This window comes from Antennarius striatus, chromosome 9, assembly GCF_040054535.1.
Source record: "Antennarius striatus isolate MH-2024 chromosome 9, ASM4005453v1, whole genome shotgun sequence".
Classification (NCBI taxonomy): domain Eukaryota; kingdom Metazoa; phylum Chordata; class Actinopteri; order Lophiiformes; family Antennariidae; genus Antennarius; species Antennarius striatus.
The window spans coordinates 16,525,745-16,544,120 of record NC_090784.1 but is presented as its reverse complement, the minus strand read 5'-3'; the positions used below and the strand labels follow the sequence as shown (position 1 = coordinate 16,544,120).

General features: G+C 42.0%; 2 protein-coding genes across 2 annotated transcripts; both read right to left on the bottom strand.

Moving 5' to 3' along the window:
- Window positions 1-37: 37 nt before the first annotated feature.
- Window positions 38-8,595, bottom strand: ntd5 (ntl-dependent gene 5). Its single transcript, XM_068324796.1, has 8 exons — window positions 8,519-8,595; window positions 7,133-7,267; window positions 6,658-6,849; window positions 2,800-2,923; window positions 2,238-2,314; window positions 1,144-1,326; window positions 716-913; window positions 38-625 (listed from the first exon to the last, which is right to left on the bottom strand). The coding sequence occupies exons 1-8, from the start codon at window positions 8,586-8,588 to the stop codon at window positions 543-545; spliced, it is 1,062 nt and encodes a 353-aa protein (XP_068180897.1). The 5' UTR covers window positions 8,589-8,595; the 3' UTR covers window positions 38-542.
- A 685-nt stretch (window positions 8,596-9,280) lies between these two features.
- dbpb (D site albumin promoter binding protein b) lies at window positions 9,281-17,856 on the bottom strand. Its single transcript, XM_068324795.1, has 5 exons — window positions 17,256-17,856; window positions 16,791-17,097; window positions 15,676-16,134; window positions 12,510-12,766; window positions 9,281-11,587 (listed from the first exon to the last, which is right to left on the bottom strand). The coding sequence occupies exons 2-5, from the start codon at window positions 16,978-16,980 to the stop codon at window positions 11,372-11,374; spliced, it is 1,122 nt and encodes a 373-aa protein (XP_068180896.1). The 5' UTR covers window positions 16,981-17,097; window positions 17,256-17,856; the 3' UTR covers window positions 9,281-11,371.
- Between the last annotated feature and the right edge of the window lie 520 nt (window positions 17,857-18,376).

The window sequence follows — 18,376 nt, the reverse complement described above, 5'->3', positions numbered from 1 at the left end:
AAATAAATAAATAAATAAATAAAAGGAAATCACGCACTTTTTTGTTGTTGTTTTTTTTTTTTGGTATTACTTTATTCAAAATTAACCCTTACAAGCCTTAAGACTTGATGCGTCACGCTCAACGAGAGAAGAAAGATGGCTTAGTGAGCTGTCACAGAGTCAAGATGTGAAGTTTGACTCCATTGAGCTGTTATGACAGACATTATTACACCATATATACATCATCATGAAGGGTTTACGCGTTGCATTTACTGTATGCTATGCAGCAGCTCAAACTGGAGGAGGATCACTATAATACTGGGGAGGGTTTGCAGATTATAGTTGCACCTGCAGGACTGCAGGAGGGAGTGACGGAGGCCATGAGCACAGACAGTTTAGCCTAATGATTCATAAGAGCTGGGAAAAATAATGCAGGCCTTGACAGACCATAATCATAGCATAGATACATGAACAAAGCTGCACAGTGGAAAAGGACTGCTCTTTGTTGGAGGATAGTTGGTTGTGTGTGTCTGCAGATTTGACACGGTGTCAGACTGAAGTCATCACTCCACATCATCAGGCTCGCACGCCTCAACCTCCGAGACCAGCCGGTGAGGGAAGAGCTGATACTGCAACCATGTGGGCTCTGCAAAACAAAGAGGTGCTTGAAATTCCCAAACATCTCCATTAGAACTTTTCTTACCTAAAGGCCTGTTTGGGTCATTCATGTTTTTACCAAGGTAGCAGGATGGAGGCTGCAAGTTTCCATCAAAGCAAGTCTGGGTTGTAGTGAAGCTGCACTGCTTGTGAGGATGTTTGCAGTAGAACGTCACGTTCTCTCCGTGAGGAACCATGGCGTCTGTGATGTCGAATGGCCAGCGCTTCACTCCACCAATAACCACACGGCTCCGCACAGCAGAGATGAGACAGCGAGCTGGGAAATTGATGAACAGGGTTTGAAAGTATGAGCAGCAAACACAAAATGTAGGATCGTGTGTGCAGGCCTCTGAAGGAAAACAAATGTCTGGTAGTATGTTTGCATTGCCTTTGGACTGGGGGTAAAAAAAACCAATCAAATGTGAATGCTTTTGGGCTTTAACAAATTCAATACCATCAAATACATACAGTATGTTTACTGGGGATGGCATTCCAAATATCTCCCACCTCTGCAGTATGGAGGCGATGCACTCCAGCTGCCATTGGACAGGCAAGTGACCTTCTGGGGTCCATCCAGCAAGAAGTTCTTCTTGCAAAGGTAGTGGATGTCAAAACCGACTTCATACTCAGTTTTATGGACAGCCACCACGTAGCCCTGTTCCACTTCTCGAGGAGGTTCGCAGTACACTTCTAAGAAAATAAGAGAAGCAGCAGGTTATTCCGACGATCCCCTAAACCAGGGGTGTCAAACTCATTTTCAACGAGGACTACATCAGCATTACGGCTGTCCTGAAAGGGCCAGATATAACTTATAAATGTAACTAAATATAACTCGAGGTAATGTAAAATAAATATAACTACTCCTTAATGTTAAATAACTCTGAATTTATTACTTATTCAAGTGACAAACATTATAGTTACACAGAAAAAACATGTTTGCTTGTTGCTCTGTTATAACATAACATACAACCCACATAAATCCATCAATCCAGGATCAAACTATACAAGTGTATAAAGAAAAATAACATCAAACACAAGTTAGGACATTAACTTTGTTCAAACGTTTTTGTCAGTGTTAAAATGAACTGAATTGCTGCATTGTGGGAAATGTAGTTTTGGTCGAAACACACTTTTGACCTATTTATTTTTAGACGCTCTTACCTTTTATGCTCTGGTGGTCCACATAAAATGATGTGGCGGGCCACATTTGGCCCCCAGGCCTTGAGTTTGACACATGCGCCCTAAACCATAAATAGTAACGGGTTTTTTTTCCTTTTATTTTTAATTAAATATAGAGTGTGTCACGGTCGGTGCAGTGAATATTATGAGACCTTTGTGTTCCTCCTTTTGGAACAGGCCATGCAGTACCTATTATTAACACAAGATGGCAGAAAAGCACTGCAGACATCCTGTGTTCTGGAAACGCTTCATACTTGAAGATAAATGTGTTTCTGTCACTCTGTGATTCACTCTTTTTTGACTATTGGCACGCACAGACGATCATGCATTAAATAAATTTTCATCCTACAAATTAAACATGAAAGTCAAAAGGATAAAGAAAATGCAAATGTGCGAGACTGAATCCACTACCATACACTTACTTTTGCAGATGGGGTGAGGATACTGCCAGGTCTGGTTATCTTGGCAGAAATTTTCACTGCTCCCCACTACATCTGACCTGTAGGGGAAAAGTGAGAGAGTGAATGAGACAGATGGCAGTGTGACACTTACAGTAGTGACAGCAGAGGAGCTGCATCCAACAAAAATGTGATTAAAAAGGTGTAAATCATTCATTTTCCACCCTTCTACAGTCTCTAAATGTTGCACCGCTCTGGCTCACACATCCATTCAGGCTCATCCTGTGGATGAGTCAGTGTAAAGCAGAGTCAATACACGATAAGACAGTAATGACCTAGTTAGTTCAGTGGAGTTCAATCAGCTGGGAGATCAAAATGAATACCCTGCCATTCATCTCACTTAGCCATTGTTCACTGACACCTCTCCTGTGCTGAAGCCATTCCCCCCCATCTCTTCCTCTCCTTCTTCACACCCCATCTCTGGCTTATCACATCCTCTATTTCTACTTTTGCATCATTTCAGGTTTTCATAGCCTCTGCCTACACACTCAGAACCTTAACCCTTCATCTTCTCTGCTCCCCTCACCCAGACAGGCATCTGTAGCGGATAGCAGTTCCAACTGTAGCATCACCCTGGATGTCAAAGATGTCGGTGACGTCCTCGGGCAGAAGGCAGGTTTTGACAGCAGCAGGTTCGGGTGTCTCGACCTCTGAAGTCCAAAGGAGATTTTAATGTCAGATCTTTTATTCAGAGAGAAGAGGATGCAGAAGACAGGGTTAGATAGAGGCAATCGATTTGCTGTGGCGACCCCTGAAGGGAAAAGCCGAAAGGAAAAGAAGATCTTTTATTCAGGTACATTTTGCACAAATACTTCAAGTTTACGGCTTAAAAAAATAAAGTAGCTGGCAGGAAAATGGTCAAACCGACATTTTGTTGCTTGTATTCCACTTCTTGTGGCCTCACCACATAGCAGCAGTCAGATGCACCATTATAGTAAGTCACGTAGGCTCACTATACTTAAATATGGAATAAGGTGCTTTTAAATTCCAGGCCTCATCATAGGAGTCCACACAATGTTGATGAAGCCCATAATGTCTGGTGAATCTCTGTGTTCCAGAGTTTTTATTCTGGTGTTTGTGACCACATTAAAGCCCTGGCAGAGCTGTGGTTGTGTGTTTTATTTCAACTCTGCAAGAGTCAAAGCTTCTTTTGTGCATTCTTCTGCTTGATACCTCTGTGCTACTGCTTTACTTAGGGCATCATGCCAATATAATATACAAAGTATTGTACTATTCCTCTTTTTACACCTCTAATGCCCCTGTCTTACCATGACGTGGTTGTTTGAAGTAAATCCAACTTAATATAGTCCTTTAATCACTTGCACTAACAACAACAAAAAGACACCTTTAGAATCTGTGTGTGACTGTGGGATGTGGACATGAATTTACAGGCATCATCCATTGGCAAGGAAAGAAGGAAAGAATAATGAAATAGTGAAAGAACAAGAGGAAAAGGTAACACAGGAAGGAGCATCCATACCGCCGTCTCATTTGACTTGAAACAATTGTTTCTGTTTAGTTGGTGACCCACAGAGGCGTTTCAGGCGGTGTCTTCTTCTATATAAGTTGAAATAACCTTTCTTAGGTAATAGATCAAAGTTCGACAAGTAGGTGAAACACCACCCCACACCTTTCCAATCTCACAGCTATATCTGTGGTTGTATAACACCTGGCAGTGTTCATTCCGGGAAGTTTGAGTGTCTCACGATTGTGGAAATATAAATATCAAGAGTGGTACTCGGAGAGAGAGGCTGGAGCGACCTGGGCGCCATCAAACGTGGGGTTTTGGAGTTGAACGCGGCTTTGAAAGACAGAGACAGCTCTAGCCTGAAGGCTTTCTTAGGTATCTAAAACGGAGAAAAGTTAATATAAAAAATGTAAAGGGACCTATGGGAGAGGAGAGTTACGAGTCTATTTGGCTGTGGATGAGAGCCTTGAGCCAGATTCTGTTTTCACATATCGCCCCTTCTTCCGCCTCGTAGTGCTGCCACCCACACGGGCTGCAGGACCAAACCGTTATGAAGCAGGTATGTGGAATTCATCCCAAAATTTCAACACAGGGATTCTGAACCAACCAAATCATTAAATACATAGCAATTTGACTGAGGCCAGTGATGTAAAGCTTGTGTTTTTCGTCAGTATTCTCTCACAAACATACAAACAGACACAAGCAAAGAAACACAAGCTAAATAGCCCAGAGCCGCATGCTTGTCCTTGGCTACCATTGAAAAGACAGACCTTATCAGAGGCCTCAGATGGAGAAAGGAGAAAGAGATGAGAGGACAAGAGGATGAGAGAAGAGAGCAGACGAGAGGAGAACAGGGAACAGAAAGGCCTGGAGCAGCATGAGCAAGAGAGCTCTATGACTCTCCTGACTGTGATCTGTCGCCCACACACACACACACACACACACACACACACACACACACACACACACACACGGAAGCTACACATCTAATATATACAGAAAAAATCTCTACCTCTCTTCTATAAACACACATTCACACTCACTCACACTCACACTGTGTACATGCAGCTCTGTGCCACTTTGACAGGGATCTGCCGCCCACTGCCTCTCAACAGGCATAAAGGAGCTGGACTCACACTCGAACACACATGCAAATGACACACAATACAAACGCTCTCACACGTTCAAAACCCACCTACCTTCTGCTTGTCTCTCAGCACAAGGATATCCTACAAGAGAGCTGATAATCGTATCCTCATTTCACATCTTTGAAAAGATACGAAGCCTTACGGATGAGACGGGGATCCGACTGTGCTGAGGATTGCTTGAGCAGCATGTTTAGCTTCAGGTGTGTGATTAATGCAGCAGGACTGGGGCCTTTAATGTTAAAATCTAGCTTTGCTTTTTAACAGAGCTGTCAGGTCGATAATAACGACAGACAACATTCCCATTTCCAGCTGCTGTATGACGATGATGGAAGTATTGATGGCTTTGTCTCAATGTCCTGCTGTGCAACCTTATAGCACAGAGGTAGAAGCAATGAGGCTGCACAAGAGTAGAATGCCCTCATTGTCATGGTGAAGCAGCTCTTCAGATTCATCGTGTTTGTTCTATATTTAATCCAGAAAGAAACGCAAAATCAAAAAGCACACAATCGTCTTGTGTCACAGAGCTGCCGTCATTCTACTTCAAATTACTGAAAAGTCCTTTGCATTGTCTGACTTCTTTGTGTACACATTTTAAAATGTCTTACATAAGCTATGTGCATCTTTAAAGCAATCCAGATCACAACAGCATGATTGCCACATTTAACGCACACATAGTTTAGAATGAACACTAGATTTTCCCCGAGACATGAGTCATCACCATTCTGTCTTCTGGCTGTTGTATGTTTAGATGCGGAATTTTATATTGGGCAGAATTTATTTTGTCTTCTCTCCAATAAGAAAACATAAACCCTTTGCAGTCCACTTATGTATACACTTAATAATGAGGCAAGGGTGTCAACAACACAACAACAACAACAACACAAACAACAGTCAGACATAAGAGACTCTGATTTCACACACGCGGGAACACTGAATTCAGTTTTCTGCATTTCAGGTGCAAAATAACACACATGTGAAATATGTGTGTGCACGCATGCACATACACAAACACACATATGCACATCACACACACACACACACACACACACACACACACACACACACACACACACACACACACACACACACACACACACACACACATACACACACACACACACACAAACACATACACATTCAGCTGTCTTTCACATTATCAACAGTTCAAGAGTTAAATCTTCAAATAACCAATATGAACAACTAAAGCAGTGGTTGCCATGGTGATGAGGAGAATCGGTCCCAGTTGTGCAATATCTCAGTCAATGCAATCACAGAGGAGTTCATTCCTGAATATCGCTATCTCTCTCTCTCTCTCTCTCTCTCTCTCTCTCTCTCTCTCTCTCTCTCTCTCTCTCTCTCTCTCTCTCTCTCTCTCTCTCTCTCTCTCTCTCTCTCTCTCTCTCTCTCTCTCTCTCTCTCTCTCTCTCTCTCTCTCTCTCTCTCTCTCTCTCTCTGTCTCTCTCTCTCTCTCTCTCTCTCTCTCTCTCTCTCTTTCTGTCTGATTATCTTGCATAAACACAAATTTATTTTTTTTAAAAAGGAGTGTTAAACCTTGGACCACATTACTGACCGGGATGCATGAACCCTTCAGATGCAGTCACGTAAACACGGCGTGCTGCTTCTGTTTAATCCAGGCACACGTTGTTCAATTCAAGACACAAACTAATTTGAGCAGCGGCGTCGCTACAGATGCTCATTATCCACAGTATGAATTCCTCCTCATGAAGGGACCAGGATATTAACATTTTTCTGTTGAACTCAAACCCACCTGTGCAGATGGGCTCATCCCCACTCCACTGCCGGTCACCTTGACAACGGCGAATAGTTACATCCAAACCACTGGGTAACGCAAATCCCTGTTTGCAACGCACTTCAAGCAGTGCAGAAAACGAGTGAGTGGGAGAGAGGAGATGAACCTCTGAGTTTTCACTGTGGGGTAGAGGCCAGGGACAAGTCCGACCTGACGAGAAAAGGAGAAAAAGGAAGGACACCAAATGTAATGGACAGGATTATTCTTTATAAAGACAGTTAACGTAAACCATTTACAAATGGAGCACACAAATAATAAAAATGTGGTGATTAACTCTCACACACAAATCCTAGATTTTATACAACATGTCCACAGTGTGATGATATATGCTCGCACAGCTGAGAACACACATGCACAGGCTTTTAATGACTGAGGCCACAATGGTGGTCTCAGTGAGTACCACAAACACACACACACTCATGCAAACAGATACCTGGAGCCACACAGCTGAGACCACACTGGCCGTCACACAGACACTGGCGTTTGTTGCCACAGTCTCTGTCGGATTTGCAGTGTCGCGGACACGACCTCCTCCTCTCCTCTCCCAGAAGTCTCTCCGGACACGACCCTGTGGTGGTAACACACACACACACACACACACACACACACACACACGCACACACACACACACACACACACACACACACACACACACACACACACACACACACATTATCACAACAACTGTCCCCTTGTTTGCTTCTTCTCCATTTATTGCCCCTTGTAAAACTGCAAAGCTGGGGGGCTTTAACTTTTGTTTGCCATTCTGCTTTGTTTTGTCTTTGAAAGAAGGTAAATTGAGAGTGGGGGTGTGGGCAAACATTTTCCACCCCCAAGTTGCCACATTGTTAAGTATGTTAAAGGCAAGCTTTACTACTCCTCAGTCTTTTTAATGAAACAAAGAGAACGTCATCTGTAACTAGCATTTTGTCAAGAATATAACTTAATCTAAAATTTCATTTCACATTTCAACATCATTAATCTGTGAGAGTAAGTTAGCATCCTTAACATCTCCTCCCTTTTCCATATGTGTTCCATCATTACTTAAAACCACATCCTTCACCCTTTCTGCATTAAAAGCCAACATCAACACAACCTAAATTTCCAGAAAATGTTGAGGGGTGGAGCGGGGCATCGATAGGGCTCCCCACTTTTCATTTCACGAAATGAAAACATGTGCACTGTTGTATTGTCTCTGCCCACAACACGTCACCGCACACGTGCAGCTCTAATGCATATGATTGTCTCAGAACAACATGAGGACAAATTGTTCAGCTTATACAGGGAAAATCAACAGAAAACTAAACAATTCCTGCTTATAATGAGATATGGAGCAGAATTCTTAATTAACAGGAATCACTTGAAGCTATGTGAAAGATCAAAAAGGATCCAACTTAGACACGTTTTGTATGGTATGTTAATTTTTATAGTTTAAACGTGACTGATCCACTGAGATCTGCTTCAATCACTGCACAATCTATCATCTAATATGTACATAATACCCAGTCAACACCATGTTAGCCCACTGCATTAGTCCTAATAGCAATTAGTGCAGTTTAATTGTGCAGGCAGCTACACCAGGTTACATATAATCTTTAAATTGATATTACTTAAATTTAATATCATCTACCAAGCAAAGCACCAGTGGGAGGGGAGGGGGGCCCAGCTGTTCAATAATTCCATTGCCTGAGGATGCTCAATAAACAGCCTCTCCTCATTTATCCCTCGTATTTAGCAACAGTCCAGCTGTGTTTGTTGTGCACGGAGGGCTCGGTGATATCTATCAGGTGTGAGTGATGAATGGACTCAGAGGGCTTACCTGAAGCCTGCAGGGACGCCGTTCCAATCAGAGCCCACAGTGACAGCAGCAACAGCAGTGCACAATCCATCCTCAGAGCCAGGCCTCAGATGATATGAGGGAAGGACACACAGACACAGCATTTAAAGGAAGGGGGGAACAAAGGGTGGGTGGGTGGGTGGGGGTACAGCCCAGGAGCACACATCTGGTTTGCGTTGGGAAGGAGAGAAATTGGGAACATTCCACTCCGAAGGACCTTTCACCCATTTCTGTTGGAACAGCAGATACAGTCAATGACCGGGCTGTTGCTCCAATTATTAATAAACACAAGTATACAAACAGGAATCAGGAACAACAGGAGGAGGAGGCCGAGAGCGCTCCTCCAACGCAGCCCATCACGCCACCCATCACGCCACCCAGCGTCATTTTCATTATTCATTCTACTCTTAATTTACAGACACACTCACTTTGATCCCACATCAGCTGCATGGACTAATCCTATGTGTGAGCGTTTTACTCTTAAAAACAGAAGGCATTTCATTTAGAATAATGAAAAACTCTTTAAATGTGTACATAGGACCATTATTGCCTTTAGTTGGGCAGTAGTCCATACTCGTGTGTTGTGTGCAGCGTGGGAGGATGTCAAAACAACATTCATTGGGAAATGTCATTGCCTGTTCTAGTCTATATTAATCCTGTTTTTTCCTGTCACACAGAGCGAAACAGAACCAGAACAATTCAAACAGTAACAGTGTTGAAAACTCTTGAATAAGAAGCAAGCAGTAGTGAATGAGGATAATATTTATTGGTGATTTCGGAAAAAATGTCGACCACATCCAAATAACCAGCACTGAATGGGCTGGCCAATCATGAACACCACTGACTCGGCAAGCAGGTGTAGTTCAGTTAAAGCCACTAAAAGATTATTCAACCACATCTGAGAGGATATTAGAGACTAAATTCTGTCGGGAGAGCAAACAATCACTGATTGAATGGTAAAAGGCTGAAATAAACAAACAATGAACATATTAATACTGTGCATAGTCCAGACGACACCGGGAACGCAAGAGGTCATCATTAAGGGAAAGTAGGTCTGCGTGGACGTCGTGTTCGAGTTATTGAGCCACACGTTTAAAATCCATGGCTGAAAAAAAAACAACGAACGTGGCAGCAGTGTCCTGGTAATGTGTGGAGGTCTGAGAGTACACAGCAGGGTTTTTATCCTCTGAATTGTCTCTCTGAAGAACAATGAAGATCAAAAAATGTTTCAATGTGCAACAGATAACGTCCAAAATAAAGAAAAAAAAAATCTACTATAGAACAGCAACAACAAGAGGGATAACCATAATCATAACAATAATAGAAGCAGTAGCTATTCATCATGGTCATTAAGGGAATTAGAATTACACCCTATTAATAATCATCCCTACCCCAGGAACATAATAACGTGTACCATGCCCCTATGCGGGTGTAGTGTGTACACAGAGATGTTTATAGATAAAGTAAAAAGTAATATGAGTAAACTGTAAGGATGGAGTAGTATTGAAAAAAAAAGCACTAAATAGCAACATGCTTTGTGGATCAACATAGGAAATTTTGGCTTTTATTTCTCCCAGAAATCTGAGAAATTAACACCATTCCACTCAACGGGGATATCAAACCCATCTCCTGGAATACATCTAGTACACAAAAATAGCATAGGTCTATCCAAATACACAATCATTCCCCCATCCCACCCCATAGTAATTCTAATTAAAATGTCTTCATAAAGTACAGTAAAGTAACAATGTGCATTTTACTGGGAAGATGGTTTACTATGTCAGAATACCTTACAACACTGAGATTGGAACAGTTACATGTACCACGAGGTACGAGAGAGACGTGGGGACAAAACGCAGTTTTACACATAACTGACGGGATCGGTTGTAAGTGAATAAAGATAGAAATAGAGCATTTGGATAGAGAAACTGAGGATGAGAAATGCCCACACAAAAAAGAAGAGGAGTAGAGTTTCACCAGCTTGGGGAAAACAAGACAACACCAGAGTGAGAAAAGAAATTCAAAGCTACATGTACCGATCTCGTAAAGATAACCTATAACAATGAAAAAGAAAATGTTAGGACTTAGAAAAGGAGGAAGCTGCTTTATTAAAATAATAATAATAATAATAATGAGTTGACGATAGTGCCAGACTGTTTACATGGTGTCTCCCCTCGTCTCTCTTTCGTTTCCATTCCCAGTGACAGAAACATAACAGGGAAAAGAATTAAGTGCTTGAGTAAAATCCACAAAAAATGTAGAACTATGATTATAATATTACTTTTGCTCTCTATATTACAATTGTTACATGCATCCTCGCACCTGCTGCTTCATCCTGACAATGAGAATCAAGTTGAAAAACAAAAACAAAACAAAACCATCAATGGCCGACCATCTGTTAAACATTTTCTGACTCATCTGTAATAAAAAGATATTGACCATAGCCCCCCCCCCCCATCTCTATGACCATGTAATATAGAAAATATACAAAATTATTTTCCAAATTAGCTCTCCCTCTAATTTTTCTTAAGTATTATAAAAATATACAATTCTCCAATAACAAAACTCTTAAAAGTCACATCTTTTATCTGTTAAATTATTCTCTCCATCTTTTACTTTTAAGAGCTGACGCCTCAAACAAAACAAGACACCTGAGCTTCATTACACGAACCTTCTCCAAGTCTTATACATTCATCATCAAAGTCATCCTCTTCCTCAACATCATCACAATTTTCTTGACCCCATTCTGTCCATCATGCCACCCCTAAAAATTCTGAGTCTTAAATTGATTCCAGCTTTTGTTCCTGCTGTTCATGATGTTGCTCCGCGCCGTCATCACTGGTCGGCGAGACGATTCTCGTATTTACTAAGGATGCTGCGGCAGCGGCCCAGTTCCTTCCTTATCTCGGCCACTTCCTGTCGCAGGGCAGCGTTCTCTCTCTCCAGGTAGGCAGCACGCACGGATATTTGGTTCTCTTTGAGACGGCGAGCATCTCGGGAACGCTTAGCTGCCTCGTTGTTTTTATACCTCCTGGTCCAGTATTTCTCGTCCTAAATGAGGACAGACAGAAGCAGATTGATAATTAAATGATTTTCCCTAACTGATAGGCTCTTAAGAGTGTCATCAATAAGTACGTCAATAAAATTGTCAATGACTAGTCAGATGTGTTTCATAACAAGAGTGTAGTACTCTGGTACATCCTAACTGCCATCCTGCTGCTGGTAATGTGGGTGCTTGGCTATGAATGAGCGTGGGACAAATTTCGATTCTTCAACCTTGGAGTTTGATTTGTATTTTTGCTGCTGAAGGCAAATAAGGAATGCAAACAACCAACATCCCACAATTACTATCTGGTTTCCATCAAATTTAAATTTACATGTCAAACCTTTTTTGACAATAAAATCTGCTTGAAAAAAAGACAAAAGTAAAACTCCCTTTTCTATACCTACACCATCTGTATACTGAATTCTATTCTGTTGCTCTCGTTTTATTATCTTATCGTATATTCTAGAGATCTAATAATTGAATAGAAATAAATTCTTCTTCCTTCTATATACAAAAAAAATTTCACTAAACTGTATCAGTGCATTCAGGCCTCTGTATGATAGTTATTTTGACTGAAAATGCTCCAAGAGTTAGTCATTTCTACTCAAGCGCTACCAATGTGTGCGTGTGTATTTGTGTGTGTGTGTGTTCAAGGTCTGTGCTTTTGTTTAATACATTATTGTGCAGCTTATAAATAGACCTACAATGAATAGTCAATTATGAAGTGAAAATAATTAAACGTTTCCAGGATGAAGCTTCTCAAATGTGTGGTTTAACTGTTGAATTAATAATGCTTAGGTTTTGGACTGCTGTACTGGTTGCACAAAATGAGCGATATGAAGACAGACATTTACAGAAAAATAACTCATTTAAGTTGTCTTCATGCGAGATAATCATGGCAGAAAATAACTAGAAGTGAAGACTTGCCTTCATGTTGTCGGGCACTAGGATCTTGCGAGCCTTCTTGATCATTGGCTGTGGCTTGAGCTCCTCTTCGCTGAAGGACAGTCTCATAGGGTCGTAGCTCTGTTGGCCAGAAGAGCTGGACAGAGAGTCTGAAGGATCCATGTCAAACATCCCCACTGCATCCGGCCCGCTGCCTGTGGGCGTCAGCAAAGGTGGACAGGAGGACGAGGAGGAGGAGCAGGGCGATTCGCAAGAGTCGTTCATATTGGTCTGGCTTCCTGAAAATAAAATCAAGAACAATATGATTTAGATGCTTTTCATTCATTTATTCATTTATTTTCTCTAGCCGCTTCATCCGCTTGCGCAATTAGTTGGATTTACCCAAAAACTGACAATACATACAATAACGTAAACACATAGAGTATTACATGATCATGGCCAGCAGGTGGAAGCAGAGAGCCACCTTCATCCTGTGATAAACAACACATTCCTTTTCCCTTCATTGCTTGCAGCTAACTAAAGATGTTTTTCCACTAGCTTAGCATACAGATTCATAGCTACAGTGGAGCCACTGGTCAATAATGTGAATCTATAATCAAAACTGTTATGCAGCTCTGATTATGTTTACTACGAATAAAATATAAACAGAACTATAGTATTTAGGGGCCCTGGACTCCTCTGTAATCTCATTAAACTGTTCCAATAAATCACAACCTCATGACTTCTTCTATCAGTGAATTATTTTGGATGTTATTATCAATCAACATTTGAAAACTCCAGCAGACCAAAGTCAGCGTCCATAACTAAATACCAATGGAGAAACCTGAACGTGGAAATGTTATGTAAGTTTTTCACCCCCCTCTTAAAACCAGTTTCTTTAAGTGGGGCCCACCCCACCCCCTTTAAGTCCCAATGCACCTCACACGACTGACTCTCCTATTCTAAAACAGCACAAGACTCCTCCTGTCTGATCCTCTGGATCTATATAAACAGCCCAACCAGTTAAATCAAAAAAGACTCTGAACATGAATTATATTGCAATTGCCAGTTAATGCCAAGGAGGATATGAGTTCATCTCCATTTGATCCAACTAAATTAACTTCACACGGTTATTCCATTTAGCAAGGAGAATACTGTCAATACTATACATCAGGATAAGTCTTAATAAAGAGCACAGGAGAGTGAAGCATCCCCTCTATCTTTGTAATGTGGTATTTGCTGACTCGTATTGTCCAGGTAATGTATTTATCATAATAATATCATTTTATCAAGTCTGTACATTGCCTGGTAAGAAATACACTTCATTTTAACGATATTTGTATCTAAATATCATGACAGAATAAGTCTACTGCTCTTTGAAAGTTTATACTTACATTATATTAGAGATGTATAACGGGACTAAAATGATAAGATTATAATTACTTGTGGGATGATACTGTATAGGGAATTAGTGAATATACGGGTGTTGACTCCATCAAAAGTAGTTATGGTGACAGGATAATGCTTACACTAGTCTAAGGTGCAAAGTGTTCTCTCATGACATTCCTATGTTCCACCATGGCAATGTCTCCATAACACAACAAATCAAATGGAAGAGTGCTTTCACAGACACCAACAGGAAGTCAAGCATCATACATATTCAGCAACCCTACTGTAGCAGACTCAGTGCCATAAAAACCTTCATGTTTTATTGTGTATATGGCAAAATTATAGGTTATCAATGTTATCTGCTCCCTAAACACAACAACAGGAACTAACCAGTGCAAAGTACATGGCATGGTGTATGAAAAATTCAAATACTACACCTTGCTTTGGTACAAGGTTGCCTCTCCCTGCATTTTAGGAAGCTGTGGAATGCAGACTTACAAAGTTAATTTGCCCTTCTCTGAGAACTTGAGATTTTATTTCAAGAGAAACTATCCAGCACGTTACTGCGTGCATTTTGTGACTCGTACAACAGCATTCTGTACAGGCCTGATGCTACTGTTTGAGAAGATCAACAGAGTTCAAACATGCATTTTGAAGTCAACAATGCAATGACATGTCATGTCCTGCTTTTTCAGAAGTTGCTGTTGGTGATATAGCTTTATTTATATTGTTGATAAGAGGTAAAAGATTACAGTTTCAAGTTTCGGGAGAGTCAACAAGAATTATTTTCATCTTAATCACATAATGAGTTATTTAACATTTATTTTTTAAGTCACTGCATTTTAAATACAGGAGATCATGAACAAAAAATGTATCAATGAAAGCCTGGATTAAAGTTCCCATGACACAAACTTGTGAATATCAGTATATCTTTGTTGACCGAGTGTTTTGTCTGCAGTTTCGCAGCACAGGGAAACTCTTCCTGTTGCCCTGCTGGCCCCTCCCCATGCAGGCTCCGCCCCTGTGTCCACTGGCCCTGCCCCTAGTTCCCTCACACCAGTACCTCAGCCTCTGCACGTGTACTGACGCGTACACATGGCTGTGGCGTGTGAAGAAGGGAGCGATTTGAAGACACGCAACCACAAACACCCCATACAATTCTCTCTCTCTCTTTCTCTCTCTCTCAGTCATATTGTGACCCTGTTGCACATTAATTATTGTCTGGGGCTGAATGTTGATTGTGCTGATTGCGTTGTACACTATAGTACACAGAGTTAGTCACATGTCAACCAGAGTAAATCCTCTTTGTCACTGCTATGAAGTTGACTCAACAAAAAGCTCCCCTTCCATCTTCACTGCTCGTCTTCACCTCACTCTTCCTCCCTGGTTCCCAACACTACGCTGCAGAATGAAAAGTGATTTTCCATCATTGTTATAAAGAGACATCTCTAAAATCTCTTCAAGCGCCTCCAGCCTTCAGCTGGTCCCCACATGACAAAAAAATGCTTAGTCACCATAATATTTTTTTAGTAGTGCCAAATCACTGATCCCTAGCAATATAACAAGCACACCGCATGACCTTGATTACATTTCATAGATTATGGCATTGTAGGGTCTACTACCTCATATCAGGAGACAATTTGTCTCTTTCTGCTTGTCAACTCTTAAGTTTGCAGAGCTGTCTTCCATGATATTGCTGTTTTGAGCTGATATGGAGAAAACCTTGAAGACTGAACTGTCCTTGTTCATTTTTAACTTTCGGCTTCAACTGTCCACCTATGGAGTTAAACACAAAATGGTTCCTTGTCAGTGAACTCACCGTGCAGACAATCGCTCCCTCCTGCCAGGCTCTGTGGCTGAGCCACCTCCAAACCGATGAGCGATGGTGAAGAAGATGACGAAGGTGATGAAGACGAGGAGGAGCCAGGTGGAGATGAGGGTATCGGGCACTGGGAGCTCTGGTTGGGAACAGCTGACTGGGAGCTCTGTGAGGGGATCTGAGCTGAACTTGAGCTGTTGTTGTTATGCATGCTACCCATTCCATTTTCAGTCAGAAACTCCTCCAAGTCCATGTACTGGAGCTGGAAGAGGCCCCCATCCGCAGGCAGGGTGCGATCCCACAAGAGAGGCCCCAAGAAGTGGTTGAAATTTCCTGTTCCATTTCCACCACCACCACCAACCCCGCAGCCATTGCTGCCATTACTGTTGCCTATTCCACTGCCATTCCTCATGGGGCCCACTCCCAAGGAGTCCTCATCAAGGTCCAGCCTCTCTTTGTCTGCCAGAGATAGAAGCACACAATCATTATATGTATAGACTGAAGGTGGAGATGAAGAATAATTTGTTGTCTTTGCATTAGAAAGTTCCACCAGCTGGTTTTGTTGGGATATTTTTTGCAAAACCTTCCTTTTATTCTACAACTCTCTCTCTCTACAACACACACACACACACACGCATGCATACAAGCACGCACGCACACACACACACACATAAACACACACACAGATGGACCAGATGGCATCTGAATTGCAGAATTAAGCAGGAGCCAAAACCCATTTGTTGTCATAATATAAATAAAATCTCCTGAACGAATTTGAATACAGTTGAATGAACCTTTGAGAAGAGCAAACGACCCCAATGTGGGCCATCTTAGAATTGAGGCTAAACCAAAATTAGTTAACAATTTAACAGTCACTACTTATTTTAATCCGGGTCCTAATTTGACGCGGCAGCAGGGATAATAATCCAGGTGACAATACGTCACGGTCTTGGAAGGAGTCAACATGAACATGTGAGACTTCTTTGTGGAACTTTGTGCCAAATATATGAGAAATGTCATGTCATAAAATATATACACACAACAATGGGACTGACTGGTGTGGTTTACTCCCAGAGCTGCACAAATACATCAGTGTTTCTAAACTAAATCCTCACCTTTGACTTCACATGGAGGTTTTAATCGGTGGTCTCCCTTCATGGGGTGCTGCAGAAGGGATTTCAGACCTGTCATGGTGTTGAGGTGCCCCCCTGTCAGGGAGCCTCCAGGCTGAGTGCAGCTTCCAAACTGTGGGCTTGCGCCAGCTGGGAGGTCAGGGGTGGGAAGCTGGGTGAGTTGCCTGGACATCTTGGACCCGATTGGGGTTTGCAGAGTGACACCCGGGGGCACTTGAAGGGGCGTGGCGAGCTGACCAAGTACCTACCAATAGGGTGCTGGCTGACTGCGCGCGAGTGAGTAGGAGGGCTGGGGGGGGGGGGGTAGAGGGTAAAAAAACAGTTTTCAGAAATGTCCACGCTGGATAAAGCAACCACTGAAGCGTAATTGCAATGCAAAGCTTGAGTATTGATTAGACAGTTTCATTCTATTTGGACAACATATGTTAAAACAAAAAGCACTCTTACCTTTCACTTGTACTTATGGAGTGTTCCTTAGGTCCTTGCAGTAATATTTTCCTCAAAATATTCCATTGCAGATGAACATATTTCAAGCTGATCAGCAGATGTAGTTGTTGTTCCCAGAGAACAAGTGTGGGAGGAACACTCAGACCATCTGAGTAAGAATACTGCACATAATAAAGTGCAGAGGTGTGAAATAAAGTGAAATCCACAGACTGTACGGACACGGAAACGTTTCAACTAAAACTTACAAAGTAAGATAAAGAATTAGTAAAAAAAATAAAAATAAAAAATAAACCAGCTAATCTCCGTTTAAAGAAGGCAAAAAAAAAAAAAAACGAATCTAAAGAGTATGCAGGGAAAACAACGACGAGCCCAGTGACCGTGTTGGTCAGATGACAAGTTGCATTGGTGTTTCTCTTCGCTGCTGTCGCGGTCTTCTGTCCGTCGTGGGGGGAGGAGGGGTCGTTTCCCCTTTCTCTGTCGGTGCGTTTTTTGTGCATCCGGTGGATCCGGTCACGGGCGCACGAGCTCGAGTCTCTGTTTGGGGCTGTGCGACACACACACACACACACACACACACACGACCGAACGTCCTCTCCGTCTCTCTCTCTCTCTCTCTCTCTCTCTCAGCTGGAACGGACACGGGTAGTTCACGTGACGTCACACCTCGCAGAACAAGCGAGTGAGGCGTGAGGGGGCGTGGCCTACCAGACATCTTAAGCCTTGCTTATTATTTATGAGACACACCTACCCCCCCCCCGTGCCAGACTTCGAGGCGAACGGGCGGCTTGTTTTGCCTGCTATCCAAGTGGAGTTTGCTGATTAATTTGTATTTTAGTTCTAACTGTGGATAAACTGAGTTTTAGAATAATCACAGAAAATAAACTAGCTTATATCCTAATGAATTAACACAAATAGTTTATCTAATTCTGCTTAGGATCACTATCTCGGTGCCTCAATCTGTATCTGAGCATAATTTTAGTCTTTCTGCAAAGACCAAGTTGTACAGCGTGGCTTTCCCAGTTTGCTTGTAATCCACCGAAAACGTGAGAGTCGTTTTTTTTTTTTTTTTTTCTCGGAGAGGAACGCTTCAGCACGTTGCCTCCCGGTGTACAATAGCTGTT

Excerpts from the sequence above, each read along its gene's own strand:
- dbpb (XM_068324795.1), bottom strand. The coding sequence starts at position 16,980 with ATGTCCAGGCAACTCACCCAGCTTCCCACCCCTGACCTCCCAGCTGGC. Across the intron at positions 16,135-16,790 it reads ACCTCCATGTGAAGTCAAAG|ACAAAGAGAGGCTGGACCTT; the intron begins GTGAGGATTTAG and ends TATCTCTGGCAG. Across the intron at positions 11,588-12,509 it reads TAGTGCCCGACAACATGAAG|GACGAGAAATACTGGACCAG; the intron begins GCAAGTCTTCAC and ends GTCCTCATTTAG.
- ntd5 (XM_068324796.1), bottom strand. The coding sequence starts at position 8,588 with ATGGATTGTGCACTGCTGTTGCTGCTGTCACTGTGGGCTCTGATTGGA. Across the intron at positions 6,850-7,132 it reads TCTCAGCTGTGTGGCTCCAG|GTCGGACTTGTCCCTGGCCT; the intron begins GTATCTGTTTGC and ends TTTTCTCGTCAG. Across the intron at positions 1,327-2,237 it reads TCCTCACCCCATCTGCAAAA|AAGTGTACTGCGAACCTCCT; the intron begins GTAAGTGTATGG and ends TTATTTTCTTAG.